Source organism: Monodon monoceros, unplaced genomic scaffold (assembly GCF_005190385.1).
Source record: "Monodon monoceros isolate NGI ecotype Baffin Bay Population unplaced genomic scaffold, NGI_Narwhal_1 Super_Scaffold_21, whole genome shotgun sequence".
Lineage (NCBI taxonomy): Eukaryota > Metazoa > Chordata > Mammalia > Artiodactyla > Monodontidae > Monodon > Monodon monoceros.
The window spans coordinates 147,547,647-147,560,826 of record NW_021703778.1 but is presented as its reverse complement, the minus strand read 5'-3'; the positions used below and the strand labels follow the sequence as shown (position 1 = coordinate 147,560,826).

The following is a 13,180-nucleotide window of genomic DNA, read 5'->3' as shown; positions in this document are numbered from 1 at the left end:
CAATCTGCTGATGTGACAAACGACATTTATAGATTTTCTGTTAACCCCCTTCTGTATTCCTTGGATAAGCTTGTTCATGGGATCTAATCTCTCTCATATATTGCTAGATGTGGCTGGCTCATATTTTGATTAGAATTTTTGCATTGGTGTTCATAAATGAAGCTGATCTATAACCTCCCTCTCTAATACTGTCCTTAATTGGTTTTGTTATCAAGATTTAACTAGCCACACAGAGTTATTACTGTTGTCTCTTTTTCCATGCTCTAGAAGAGTTCAAGATTGGAATTATCTTTCCCTTGAAAGATTGTCAAAACTTATCTATAAAACCATCTGGGCCTCAAGTTTTCTTCGTGAGATTTTTTAACTACTGTATAACTTGTTTTAATAGTTATAGGACCATTCAGGCTTTCTTCATCTTTTATTTTTTTAATAAATTTTTTCTTTTCTTAAAAAAAATTTTTATTTATTTATTATTTATATGGCTGAGCCAGGTCTTAGTCGGGGCAGGCGGGGTCTTCGTTGCCGTGTGCAGGATCTTTTTAGTTGCAGCATGCGGGATCTTAGTTGCGGCATGCAGGTGGGATCTAGTTCCCTGACCAGGGATCGAACCCGGACCCCCTGCATTGGGAACGCAGAGTCTTAACCACTGGACCACCAGGGAAGTCCCTCTTCATCTTCTTGAACCAATTTTACTTACTTTTGTAGGCATTATCCACTTTGCATAGGTTTTCAATTTTATTGGAATAAAGTGGTTAACAGTATTCTAATATTTTTGTCACCTATGCTACATTTGTATTTTCTGTCTGCTTTTCATTCCTTACATTATTTATCCATATCTTCTCTCTTTTCCTGATCGGTCTCACCAGAGGTTTGTCCACCTTCTTAGGCTCTTCAAAGAACTTTTGGTTCCGATATTTTCTCTACTGTACCTTATTTTTGAATTCTGTAATTTTTACTCTTGTCTTTGATTTTTATCTTTACTCTTATCTCTCTTTCTCCTTTATTTAGATTTGTAATATTGCTGTTTTTATACCATCTGAAGTAGATATTTAGCACATTAATTTTTAGCCTTTCTTCTTTTCAAATATAAGTATTTAAGGCAGTAAATTTCCCTCCAAATACTGTTTTTCATTGCTCTCCACACATCTGAACATGAAGTTTTTTCACTGTCTTTCAATTCTAATAGTTTTACATTTATTTCCATTATGATCTCTTCTCTGAACTCTTTTAAATTTTTAAATATATAAGGATTTGTTATGTATCGTTGCTGTCGACATTCAATTTAATTGCAGTACGGACAGAGAATGTGGCTGTATGATACCAACTCTGAAATCTGTTGTCTTATGATGTAGGACATGACTGTTTATTATAAACGTATCATCTGTGCTTGAGAAGGTGTTTAATTATTGGGTACAGAGTATTATGAACGAGCAATAGATAAAGTTATCATCTTGTTCAAATTGTCTTTATCTTTGCTGATTTACAAAATCTGTGTATCTACTAGTATTGGACAGAAATATGTGGAAATCTCCCACCAAGACAGTGGATTTGTAGATTCCTCATTAGTTGTATCAATTTTTGTTTTATTTATTTGGAGGTTATTTTGTTAGCTGCACTTAGAACTGTTTTATCTTTCTGCTGAACTAAACTTTCTGTCTTATGTAATTATTCTCTGTATCTGTTAGGAAAATTTTCTCTCTTAAAGCCTAACGTAAGCTAATATATACTAAATTAAGTTAGCATATATTAGCACCACCTTTATTCTGGTTGGTATTTACATGGTATTTCTTTCTTCATCCTTTTACTTTCAACCATTCTACGTCCTTATCTTTACATATGTCTTTCGCTGGTAAACAACATACAGTTAGATTTTTAAAAAATTCAATCTGACACTCTTCTAACAAGTTCAGCCCATTTATATTTATTTGATTCTTGATATATTAGGACTTGGTTTACCATCTTTCAAGTTTCCATTTCTTGCATTTTCTAAGCTTCGCACTTGTGTGCTTCTATGTTTGTGGGTGTTTCCCCCGACCCAGTCCATTTTTCTTCTTCCCACATGTTTAAATTTCCATATTTTAATTTTTTCAGTGGTGACCTTTGAAACTTGATACTGTATATTTATCTTGAAAAAGTCTAAATTCAAAATAACATCTTGGGCTTCCCTGGTGGCGCAGTGGTTGGGAGTCCGCCTGCCGATGCAGGGGACACGGGTTCATGCCCCGGTCCGGGAGGATCCCACATGCCGCGGAGCAGCTGTGCCCGTCAGCCATGGCCGCTGGGCCTGCGCGTCCGGAGCCCGTGCTCCGCAGGGGGAGAGGCCACAACAGTGAGAGGCCCGCGTACCGAAAAAAAAAAAAAAATAAATAAAAAAATAACATCTTAATCTCATCCCCAAACTATTCAATCACCACAGAAAAATTTGACTCCAATCACTTATAGGATATTATTGTTGTCAAGTATATTGTTGTCAACTATATATTGTTATCTATATATTGTTGTCTACTACTGTTTAAGCCATTCAGAATATGTTCTTTGACCACAGTGGAAATAAGCTAAAAAGTAATCACAAAAAATAGAGAATGCCAACTATGTGAAGATTAAACAATATACTTATAAACAATCCATGGGTCAAGAAAGAAATCACAACGGAAATTAGGAAATATTTTTGAACTGACTAGCTTCTTCTGGTCCTTATCCTCCTCTGTGATAGGTAAGAAAAAAAGGAAGGTTTAAAAAAGAAGTGTTGATGACAGCAACAAGGTACTGGAGACACTGACCTTACTGAATTTCTCTCACATGGAAGAAAAAATTTAAGCCAGAACATAATTATTATTGATTTTAGAAGATTAAATCATAAGAATAATCACTCAAAATTAGCACTAATACATATATACGTACATATTCATATGATGACTTATTAAAGTAGACCCTTTCATATCTCTGATTCAAGCTCCATATTACAATATCCATTTCATTTGAAATCAGACAATGATTAAGACATATAGATCGGCTATTTATAAAACATAGCTTAACTGTAACTCACCTTAACGTGGATATTACTCAGGTGTTTAAAAATCTGACCAATGTTAAAATACTTGCTAATCTACAAATTCAACACAATCCCTATCAAAATCCCATCTGCCTATTTTTGCAAAAATTGACAAGCTGATCCTAAAGTTCATAAGAAAATGCAAGGGATCCAGAATAGCCTAAACAATATGAAAAAGAAGAACAAAGACGGAAGAATCACCCTTGGTGATTTCAAAACTTACTACAATGCTATAGTAATGAAGACAATGTGGTACTCGCATAAGGGCAGATATACAGATCAGTGGAATAGAATTGAGACTCTAGAAGTAAACCCTTACATTTAAGATTAAATGATTTTTGACAAGAATGCAAGATAATTCAACAGGAAAATAACAGTCTTTCAACAAAAGGTGCTGGGACAACTGAATAACTACATACAAAAAAAGAGATGTTAAGAACTTTATGCCACACCATATACAAAAATCATATCAAAATGGATAAAAGACCTAAACTATAAAATTCTTAGGAAAAACATACTCAACAGAATGAGAGAAAATACTTCTAAATCATGCATCTGGCAAGGGACCTGTACCCAGGATATATAAAGAACACTTACAACTCAACAGTAAAAAGACAAATATCACAATTATCTCTTGACTATGCTGTAAGCTCCCAGTAAATAGAAGCCTTGTCTTACTCATTTCTTTATCCCCAGCACCTAAAAGAAGTTGTTTCATTTTCTTATCAGTGAATGAGTGTCACTGGACCAAATGCAAGACTCTTCCTTAGTCACATCAGAACTATGCACCCTGTGTCCCTTTACCTTTCAAAAGAAAAGCCAAAGGGAAGAGATGGCATTCTTTTTTAACTGGGGCTGGGGAGAAGCTGACATTGTGGAGTGCCTTTCATTCTCTCACTCACCTGCCTTTGCTGAAGAGGGACGAGACAGTTTCTGGCTATAGATGTGCGCAGCACCTTGGAAAGAGGAAAAGGGGCCAATGGTGTAACTGCCTGATCGACAGCGCGGCAGGCCAGCGGGGCTCAGTACGTTCTGTGTCCCAGGATGGATGGACGGAGAAGCACTGCCAGGGACCGTGCTCAGTAAAATTGCTGGCTGGTGAGCCATGCTGGGGATAGCTGGAGGAATCTGAGATAAAGAATGGTGGCCTGGCCCTGGTGAGAGGTCAGAGGTGGTAATAACAGATGACAAATGGGTGTTGGGAATTTTCTGCAGAAGAGTAGCAGTAGGACCAGAGAAAGAAGTAGAGGAAGAACTGGTATAGACTAATTTAGCCTCTTTTTCTGCTGAAGTGGTAAATCCTATTAAAACAAAAACAAACAAACAAAAACAGATCATTTTAGGAAAAATTAATGTAAATTCTGTATGTAAACATGAAGCAAACATTTTTAAACATCAAAATAATCTGAGCATGAAACAGACATAATGAAAAATACAAACTTTAATGAGATTCATCATGAACCTAATGAATACTGCCCACTGAGACAATGAGGCAATGGAAACAGTTTATTTTTAGTCCCTTCTGAAAGCTGGTGTTGGGACTACCTCCATCAACCAGAGCAGGTGCTTTACAAACGTTAGGGCCTCAGGACAAAGTTTCTGGTAATGACAGCTAACTCCTCTCCCTCTGATTTTCACCCTTCTAGAAAAAAAAGTGCTCAGAATTTTAAACATTAAGAAAGTGAGAAATTCCTTGGAAGGATAACAGGCTATCAGTAGACAAAAGGAAATTCTAAGGGAAAAGGAAAAACAAAGAAAAGGAGCCTTTTGGAGTAATGTCACACGCCCGAAAATCATTTAATATCTGATGACATTTTTTCATTTAGAGATTTATCAGAGAGCAGCAAATCTATGTCGGTTTGAAGTCACTCACGAGATAATTTATCAGAGTGAATTTCTGTTGCTTGTTGCTGCTTGGGCTGCTTTATTTTCACTTCTTCCATCGTTTCAGGGTGATCTGAAATAAGAAATAAATACTGAGCTTAGGCTCTGTTACTAATCAAATGCTAGAGCATTGCTCTACACATCATTTTGTTTCCAAAATATAACACAACTAGTAATCAATGCTAGGAACCATTGCATTTCTCAACACACTTTTCCAAGGATGGCCATGCCCACAGCCCTGTTGAGTGGGACACCAACCAAATGATTCCCAACTAGCCCCAACCTTAGCTCCAGCTGACTGAATCAGGAAAAGATACCAAAACCCAGGGCAGCCATCCATGGACTGCCAACAAGCTACAACATGCCTGGGAAAGAAAATGAGTAAGGGCAGTAAGATGCCTCTGTCAAGAATTCAGACTTGGGGAGCTAAGAGACCAAACTGGTCGGTGGTACACAGTGGAGCGAAGAAGTCGTAATATATATGGACCAGGCAACTGCCAAGAGATAGAAAGAACAGCCCCAGTATTTGTTGGCATGATACCTGTTTACTACAACAGCTCTGTAACTTAATCTCCTCGGTTTTACTTGAATAAGCTGAGTGAGTTTGCTTATTAGATAGATTGATCAGTATATTCAATAACAACATCACTCTAATAAAATAAATTTCCACCGTAATAAATTAGGGTTTTTTTCTACTACAGAATTTTGAAACAGAACAGCCAGAGCTAATCATATACTTAGAGAAATATTCCAAAAATCTTTCTCAAGGGCCAGGTTCATACAAAAACTTAAGACAGGCCATTTTACAGATCATCTTTCAGAATGAAAGAATAAGGACATATGAATTCTCTTCTGTCCGTCACCACCAGCACAGGTAATACTGTCACACATTTGTTTGCTCATGTTTTTAACAAGTCCAGATACTACCAAATGTCATACTGTTGTTCCCTTGATTGAGGCCTTCCTACTGCCCCTCTAGTTATTCTTGATTGGTATTGCTAGGTATAGACATTATTATGTAAAGGTAGCCCTTAACACACGAACCCCAGAATTTCCGAGGACGCATCTGCACAAACAGGTGCTGCTAGTACGTGCTGTTAGGGCTTCTCCATTACTACCAGGGGAGAAGATACTACCTGAATGCCAAGCTAGGGCTTCACCTGCCTAGCACACTTTTCCCTACCCCAACCTCATTACAAAAACTCCTCAGCCTCCCTTTCCCAACACTGTTAGAGGGTCTTTTCAGAGATCCTACCAACCTTCTTCCTGTATTTACTCACCCAAGTTCATCCAGCAGACAATAAATATTATAAAGTCAAGAACTGTGACAGTCCTGGTCCCTGTATCTCTAGGAACTATCACCATGTCTGACACATGATAGGTGTTCATTAAAAATATGTAGAAGGAATGAATGAACGGATAAACAAACTAGCTTTAGAACTTAGATAAGTTAGGAAAGCTCAAAGAAGAGGGCTGGGCTCAGAAGTATTTCTACTAATACAATACTTTAAGTGTACAGTGAGCTAAATAGGCTTTTGTAGACTAACCTCTGAAGCTAATCAGTTATTAAAACAGTAACACCGTTTCCTTGGGAAAACTCACTCTACATTTTAAAGGACCGATATCCCCAGCTCTTTCCACATTAGACTATGATAGCCTTAAGAGTAGCAAAGAAATCTACATCTTTGGATCTAGGGGTTAGCATACTACAAAATTAGTATATTATCTATGTCTTATGCTTCCATCTAGATTTTAAATGAATCTTACACTCGATGCACAAGCTTTGTTTATAACTGAGTATTGCTGCTATTTTTTGATCATATGACACGAACTAGATAGTTTGGTCCACATCAATTCCAAATCCCCAATCACGGAGTTCCCCAGCAGGGAGAAATTTTTGAAATGCGTGGGAACATTGGGTTATCACAATGACTGAAGGAAGATGGTGACATTTAGGGCTTGGGACTATGGATATTAGACATCCCACCAGGTATGGAATAGTCCCACACAACAAAGAATTCTCCTACCCCAAATGCAAATGGTGATGAGCTGAAGAAACCAAAAAATTTAACAAGAGTGAGAAATAATCATTAGGAGAGGCAGAAGAACAGAGACTAAGAGCACAAGCTTTGAGTCAGGCAGACTAAAGTTCAGATTCCTGTTCCACTGTATGATGCAGGGCACCCCTGGGCAAGTTACTCTGTCTCTTTCAGCTCTGTTCCCTCATCTGTAGAGAAGTTTTATAATAGCACCTACTCCATATGGTTTTTCGAAGTAAAAAAATAAGATCATGTCCAGTAGACAGTAATATGAGCGCTCACTAAATGTTAGGCATTATTAGCTTGTCATGAAAACAGCTCTCTGATGTTAATTTTCATGAAAAAAAAAATTAGACCACGTGCCTCTTGCGCTTTTAGGACAAAAATATAAGGCCTCCTCATCCCCCACCCACACACTGCAAAATTTTACCACCTCGGAGCCTATTAGTGCTTAGGCAACATACTATTTTTGGTTCCCCTTCGCACATCTCATTTTTTCACTTGTTCTTCGTATTTTTCATTAATTAACCAATATACTTACCACCCTTTGCCCCGCTATCAGAAAAACTGTTGCTGTTTTTAGAACTTTTTGAGTGAGTCCCCAGGAAGACACTTGCAGACTTGTTTTTTTGGGTATAAAAAGTCAACACCTCCTCCAGTTCAGCCTCACTGAAATGGGGAGAGAAAGTATGGTTAGAACGGGAAGGTGTTCTGGAAAATCTTTCTACCAGATTTTATTATGAAAATGGAGTAAGCTGAAGAAGGGGAAAACGAAAAGCACAAGCTGGAAACTCCCTATTAATAGATGGTAAAAAAATATATAAGTGAAGCAGTCTGAAAAATTTAAAGCATGACAAGGTTTTATTCATTCCACAGTGAATATTCTACATCTGCACTGTCCAATATAGTAGCCACTAGTCATATGTGACTACTTAGATTTAAATGAATTAAAATTAAAGATTCATTTCCTTGGTTACACTAGCCACATTTCAAGTACTCAGTAGCTACAACACAGAAAGTTCTATTGGACAGCCATGTTCTAAATCAGGGGTCAACCAACTACAGACAGTGGGCCAACCCTGACCAGCAGGCTGTTTTTGTATGGCTCCCAGCTAAGAACGGTTTTCATATTTTTAAAGAAGAGTATGCTATAAAGACCACATGTAGCTCACAAAGTCTGAAACATTTATGATCCGGTCCTTGGCAGTTTGTCCACCCCACTTCCAGATAATTGGAGTATATTCACTAAAGAAGCCACTTTGTCATAAATACGGAAACTCACCAGCGTAACCAAGGAAGATTTCCCTAACCACCTATACAGTGGAAGCTGAACCAGATGGTCTCTAGGTCACTTCAAATATTGAAATGATATGCACTTTTTACGAACATCCACAAAATGGAAAGTGTAAGGAAACAGATGAGGGCCCATAGAATTCTTCCAGTAAACATACTATGCATGGATTTTGTAAAATCTGTAGCAGCTCCTCAACGGCCTTTTGCATTTTTTTCCTGGAGCCTGGCTATGTTCCAGATAAGTGGCCTTCAAATAAGCAAAATATTCCTGCAATATTACAAAGAACCTATATCCTATCTTCAGAATACACTGTAATGACAACCTTGGAAACTGCTCCTATGGATCTCAGAGTAAACCCCAAGGTCTCCAAAGTAGCAAAGAATGGCCTGGCTAATTGGATCAAGATAGAGAGCTGAATGCTGAGATTTTTCAACCCCTAAAAGCTAACCTTAAGCATGAAGGACTTGTTTTCTTTTATATACATTAGGCGCAACCCTTACAGTGCTGAGAAACTGCCAATTCCTCAAGCCACTCAACGTAGGCAAAATGTAGTCATCTCCACTGCATCAGTAGGTCAGGGCTAAATTCAGATCCAGTAAACACTAGACACCTCTAACTTCAGCTTTCCGAAGTGCTCCCTCAGCCCTTAGAGTGGTGTGTACTTTGAAGCTGTCTAGAAATACAGCCCAGATGCCCAGCAGCAGTGTTTTGATAACTAAAACCATGACAACAGCCAATAATTGGCTGAGATATGGAGAGATCAAGCCTATGAAACCCTTCTTCTCCTTCTAAGAGTGATTTTACTCACATCCATATGTTAGAAACAAGGGGCTACTGGGAATCAATGGGGCAGTGTGGAAGACAGAATAAGATACTTTTTATTAAGAATGTCTTCTACCTTGCTTGTCTGATGAACTCCTGAAAGTTTTCCGTATTCACCCCATCTTCCTCTTCTTCCTCAAGTTTCTTCTTCGATTTCTTTCCAGCCATTTGTTCTGTTTCCTATCCAGTCCCCAACCCCACAGAAAAACAAGATAAAACTGACTCCTGATAAATGCATACTTCATCATCTGGTTTCATTACCCTTGGGTTAATTTGTCTTTATAGTAAAGACATTTAATTCCTCCATGTACTTTTGCCACCTATAAATCTGATATATTATTTTCTGTCATTATTTCATGAAACATTTTAGAGTTTCCAAGTAAGAGTTGCATAATAAATATAAATTTTGATCATGTTTTTACTTTTTACTCAGGTAGCCCAGTGAAAAAACAGCTTGGTAGTGTCTGTGGTCACACTTGAAGGTTTAATAGAATGGCAGCAGAGACACTGTATTTTGTTACAGTTAGGGAAGAGGAAAGATAGGTCTTGGAAGATACTCCTATAGCAGCATCCAAATTGAGTAAATTCTTCACTTATGTAAGTTGTCCCAAAATTCTCAACAGAGCTGGAGTAGCTATGTAGCTATGGATTTGGTGTGTTGATACTGTACCGACCATCCCACACATTTCACAAAAGCTATTTAAATTTCCAGACCTCAGCTTTCCTTTCTGAAAAATGACCATGCTCCCCGCTCCCCCCACCCCAAAATGACATTTCTAAAGCATTCTAAGACCCTTGGATAAAAGGTGCTTTGCAGACTATTCTCACTAAATAGTCTGTTTTCTGGGCTTGGTTGTAAAATGAAGTCACTATCTAAAATGCTCTAGAGAACAAAGTGTAACTCTCTCAGGAAGGAAGGCTGTGTCACTGTATTAAATCCACAGTTCAAATTTGCTCTCAAATAGTCAATTCACCAACTGTCTCCAGGCACAATAATGACAACGCAAATTCACATAGCCCAGGATTCATCTCAGGTGCAACAGCACTCAAAAGGAATGTGCCTTTGGATGAGAGTGAACTACGGCCCCTGGGCCTTCACAAGTAGTCAAAAGTAGCTTTTCAGACCAGCTGGTTAGGGAGTGATGTCCTGCTCCCCATAATGTCCCACAAAGCACGTGATAATGCTAAAAGGGAAGAAGAACCTCTCCGCTCAGCTGGACAGAGGCTTCTAGCCTGTTTCTGACAGTGCGTGGCGATCCAAAGCACAAGACTAACAGATGAACCACCTACCTTGTTGTACACAATGATAAAGTCACCCAGGTGGTGGGCCAGGATTCTTCTGCGCTCCAGAAGTGCCAGTCTCCGACTGGGTAATACCATCCTCAGTGAGTGCTGGAGGTTACTTGATGCTCGCTTGAGGAAACGAACCACTAGCTCCTATAAATTAAAGAGTCATTGGGGGAAAAAAAGAAGGGATTGTGCTTAAGCAACAGAAGACAAGCTACAAGGGGATTACACAATAGAGAGATAAGAAGAGGTATACTATACACTTCAACAAATAAGACCCAGAGCAAACATACTAGGTGTAACAAGGATACAGTAAGACAAGAACAAAACGAAACAAACATATCCTCTTCCTTTAACAAGCTGGCAGTGGGAAAATCAAAATCAAGTATGTGTGCAAATAACTATGTAATAAAGTAGCAGCTGTAAAAGTACAATTCACATATACATAGTACTATAATAATTCAAAGTGCAGCTATCACTTCCAATAGGGTGGTCAGAGAAAGATACTTAGGGAAAGTAATAGGTAGAGGAAACTAAAACCATGGATCAAGTCATCAAAGGTGAGAAGGGAGAGAAAGAATACAGAAATACTGACACTCAGAGAGCAGAAAGAGGAGAAAGAATCAGAAAAAAACAAACAACAACCACAACAAACCATGACAGAAACATCAGAAATGTAGAAAGAAACACGGGAGAAAAGTGTCATGCAAGCCAAGGGAGGAAGGCTCCCATGTCACAGCTTCCAAGAGGCTGGAGCAGGAAAGGACCACAACCACTTTCAGCAGAGTAAAGAGGACAGAAAGTAGAGATTAAGAAACGAATGGATACTGAAGAATACAGGTGAAGAGCAGAAACTACTGATTTAAAAAGTTTAGTGACTAATGGAAAGAAAGAACTGTTACCAGGCTTGCAAGGTGATAGCTTTTTATTTATTTTTTCTTCCCCAAGAATAAGGATGCTTTTAGAGTTAGGGGTTGGCAAAGAGGGCATAGTGAAAGGTCATTAAGGGGTAGCAGGAATACATCTCACTTGAGATGGGGCAAAGGATTTTGAAATCTGAACAGATACCAATCAGATCATTCATAACATCACAAATGCTTCAAAGAGAGATTTTTGCAAGGCCAAGGGCCTTAAAGATAGTAGTTCCCCGCACCCAACCCCCAAACACAGTAAAATTGCCTGAAGATGATGGATTTGGGGAACTTCTGTCAATGTGCCTTCCGTGAATTACGTGATAAAGAAGCTCTAAACCTAACTTGGATCAGAGAAGGCAATTCTACACCTACCTTCCTCATAAACAAGACCACCGCCACAATCATCAGGTAATGCCTTAGGGTTTGTTGTTTAGATAGATTTTCAAACAGGAATGCACACAACTGATACTAAGTTCTGCAGTGATGATCCTAAATATTCTTATAAAAAGCTCCATAGAAATCCTGTGTGAATTCCAAGTCAGCAGTTGCAATAGTTACTCTCTTCTGAGCTATTTTTTTCTTCTTGAATTTGATTTTGGTTCACTGTCCTTTGGTGACAATTTACTCCAACATAAAGAAACAGTCTCATAACCAGAGGGTTGGATTTCATAGGTCTACCCTGCTGTCTTTACTATAGGCTGGTTTAAGCTGTTATATTAAAACATTATTTTTTCACAGTGGAGCAGACAAACTGACTCTCAAAAAGGCAGTTTCAATTTTCCACTTGGAAAGAGCAGAGCTAACATTTTCCATTGATGGTTGAAAAATTACAACACACAAGGTTTAATCTCTGGGTTGTATTGGCTACTTTAAATTCACAAGTTGGTTTCTGGGATATCCATCATGCTTTTATAATAAGCCCAGCATATTGTATGCCTCTTATATGTGGAGAACTGAAAATTACAGTAGGATCACCACTGAGCTGGACAAAGGATGCAGCTTTCTCAGACTTAATGGTCCTTCTCTTTTCAGTGACAGATCCCTGTGGTTAAAAAGCCTAAGGAAGGGCTGTGACTTCTTCTATATGCGTTGACCTTACCAAAGAGCTTGAAGCTCCCTGTCATTCTGATCCAAAAAGAAAAACATTGCTAGTATATTAAATTTTAGGCAGGTTCGAATGACCAATATACAGTAAAAATTATTACACAAGTTTGTTTCCAGTAATCTAAGAATTTTATAAAGTGACAACTAGTAAAGAAAAAAACGTTATAATGGAGGATGGTACATTCTCAGAGGGCCCGTGATAAAGTGTTGATTTTCAAAGAGCTAACTTGACCCCCCAGGACAGAAAATAAATGCCTTATGACCCATGGAAATAGTGCCAGAGCAAATAATGTACAATTGCAACATCTGAGTTTAAGTTCCAGTTTCAGCATATATGAGCTACAGGACAACAGGCAAGTTACCCCCTTCCTCTAGGTCTTTGCTTCCTCCTCTGCAAATGGAGATGACAGTGCCTACATCAAAGAATTAATAAAATGTGAAGCTGCTTGAGAAAGGACTCTGCAAATTGTTATTCCTTTCTAGGGCTTTGCACGGGCCTGACATCTAATGAGCAATCAATTTCCATTTTCTGAATGAAGTAAATTAATGCCCTCAACACATACTGTGATGAACATGGCTCCAGATCCAAGATTCACTTCACAGAAAAGTAAGAGAAATCTGCAAGCTATACGTGGAATAATTCTTTCACCACAAGTATACTGTTCTTTATCTTAGTATAGGAAAAAAAAGAAAAGAAGGAAGGAGGAAGGAAGGAAGGAAGGAAGGGAGGGAGGGACGGAGGGAGGGAGGGACGGAGGGAGGGAGGGACGGAGGGAGGGAGGGA

The 13,180-nt window shown here is 38.5% G+C and overlaps 1 protein-coding gene across 1 annotated transcript in view; it reads right to left on the bottom strand.

Moving 5' to 3' along the window:
• Positions 1-13,180, bottom strand: part of TTLL5 (tubulin tyrosine ligase like 5) — a 307,505-nt gene that overhangs the window by 177,763 nt on the left and 116,562 nt on the right. Inside the window, exons 23-27 of the mRNA XM_029239548.1 lie at positions 10,382-10,528; positions 9,168-9,271; positions 7,517-7,644; positions 4,926-5,009; positions 3,955-4,353 (exon numbers count right to left, since the gene is read on the bottom strand). Coding sequence (XP_029095381.1) covers positions 3,955-4,353; positions 4,926-5,009; positions 7,517-7,644; positions 9,168-9,271; positions 10,382-10,528 — 862 coding nt within the window. The remainder of the gene's footprint in view (positions 1-3,954; positions 4,354-4,925; positions 5,010-7,516; positions 7,645-9,167; positions 9,272-10,381; positions 10,529-13,180) is intronic.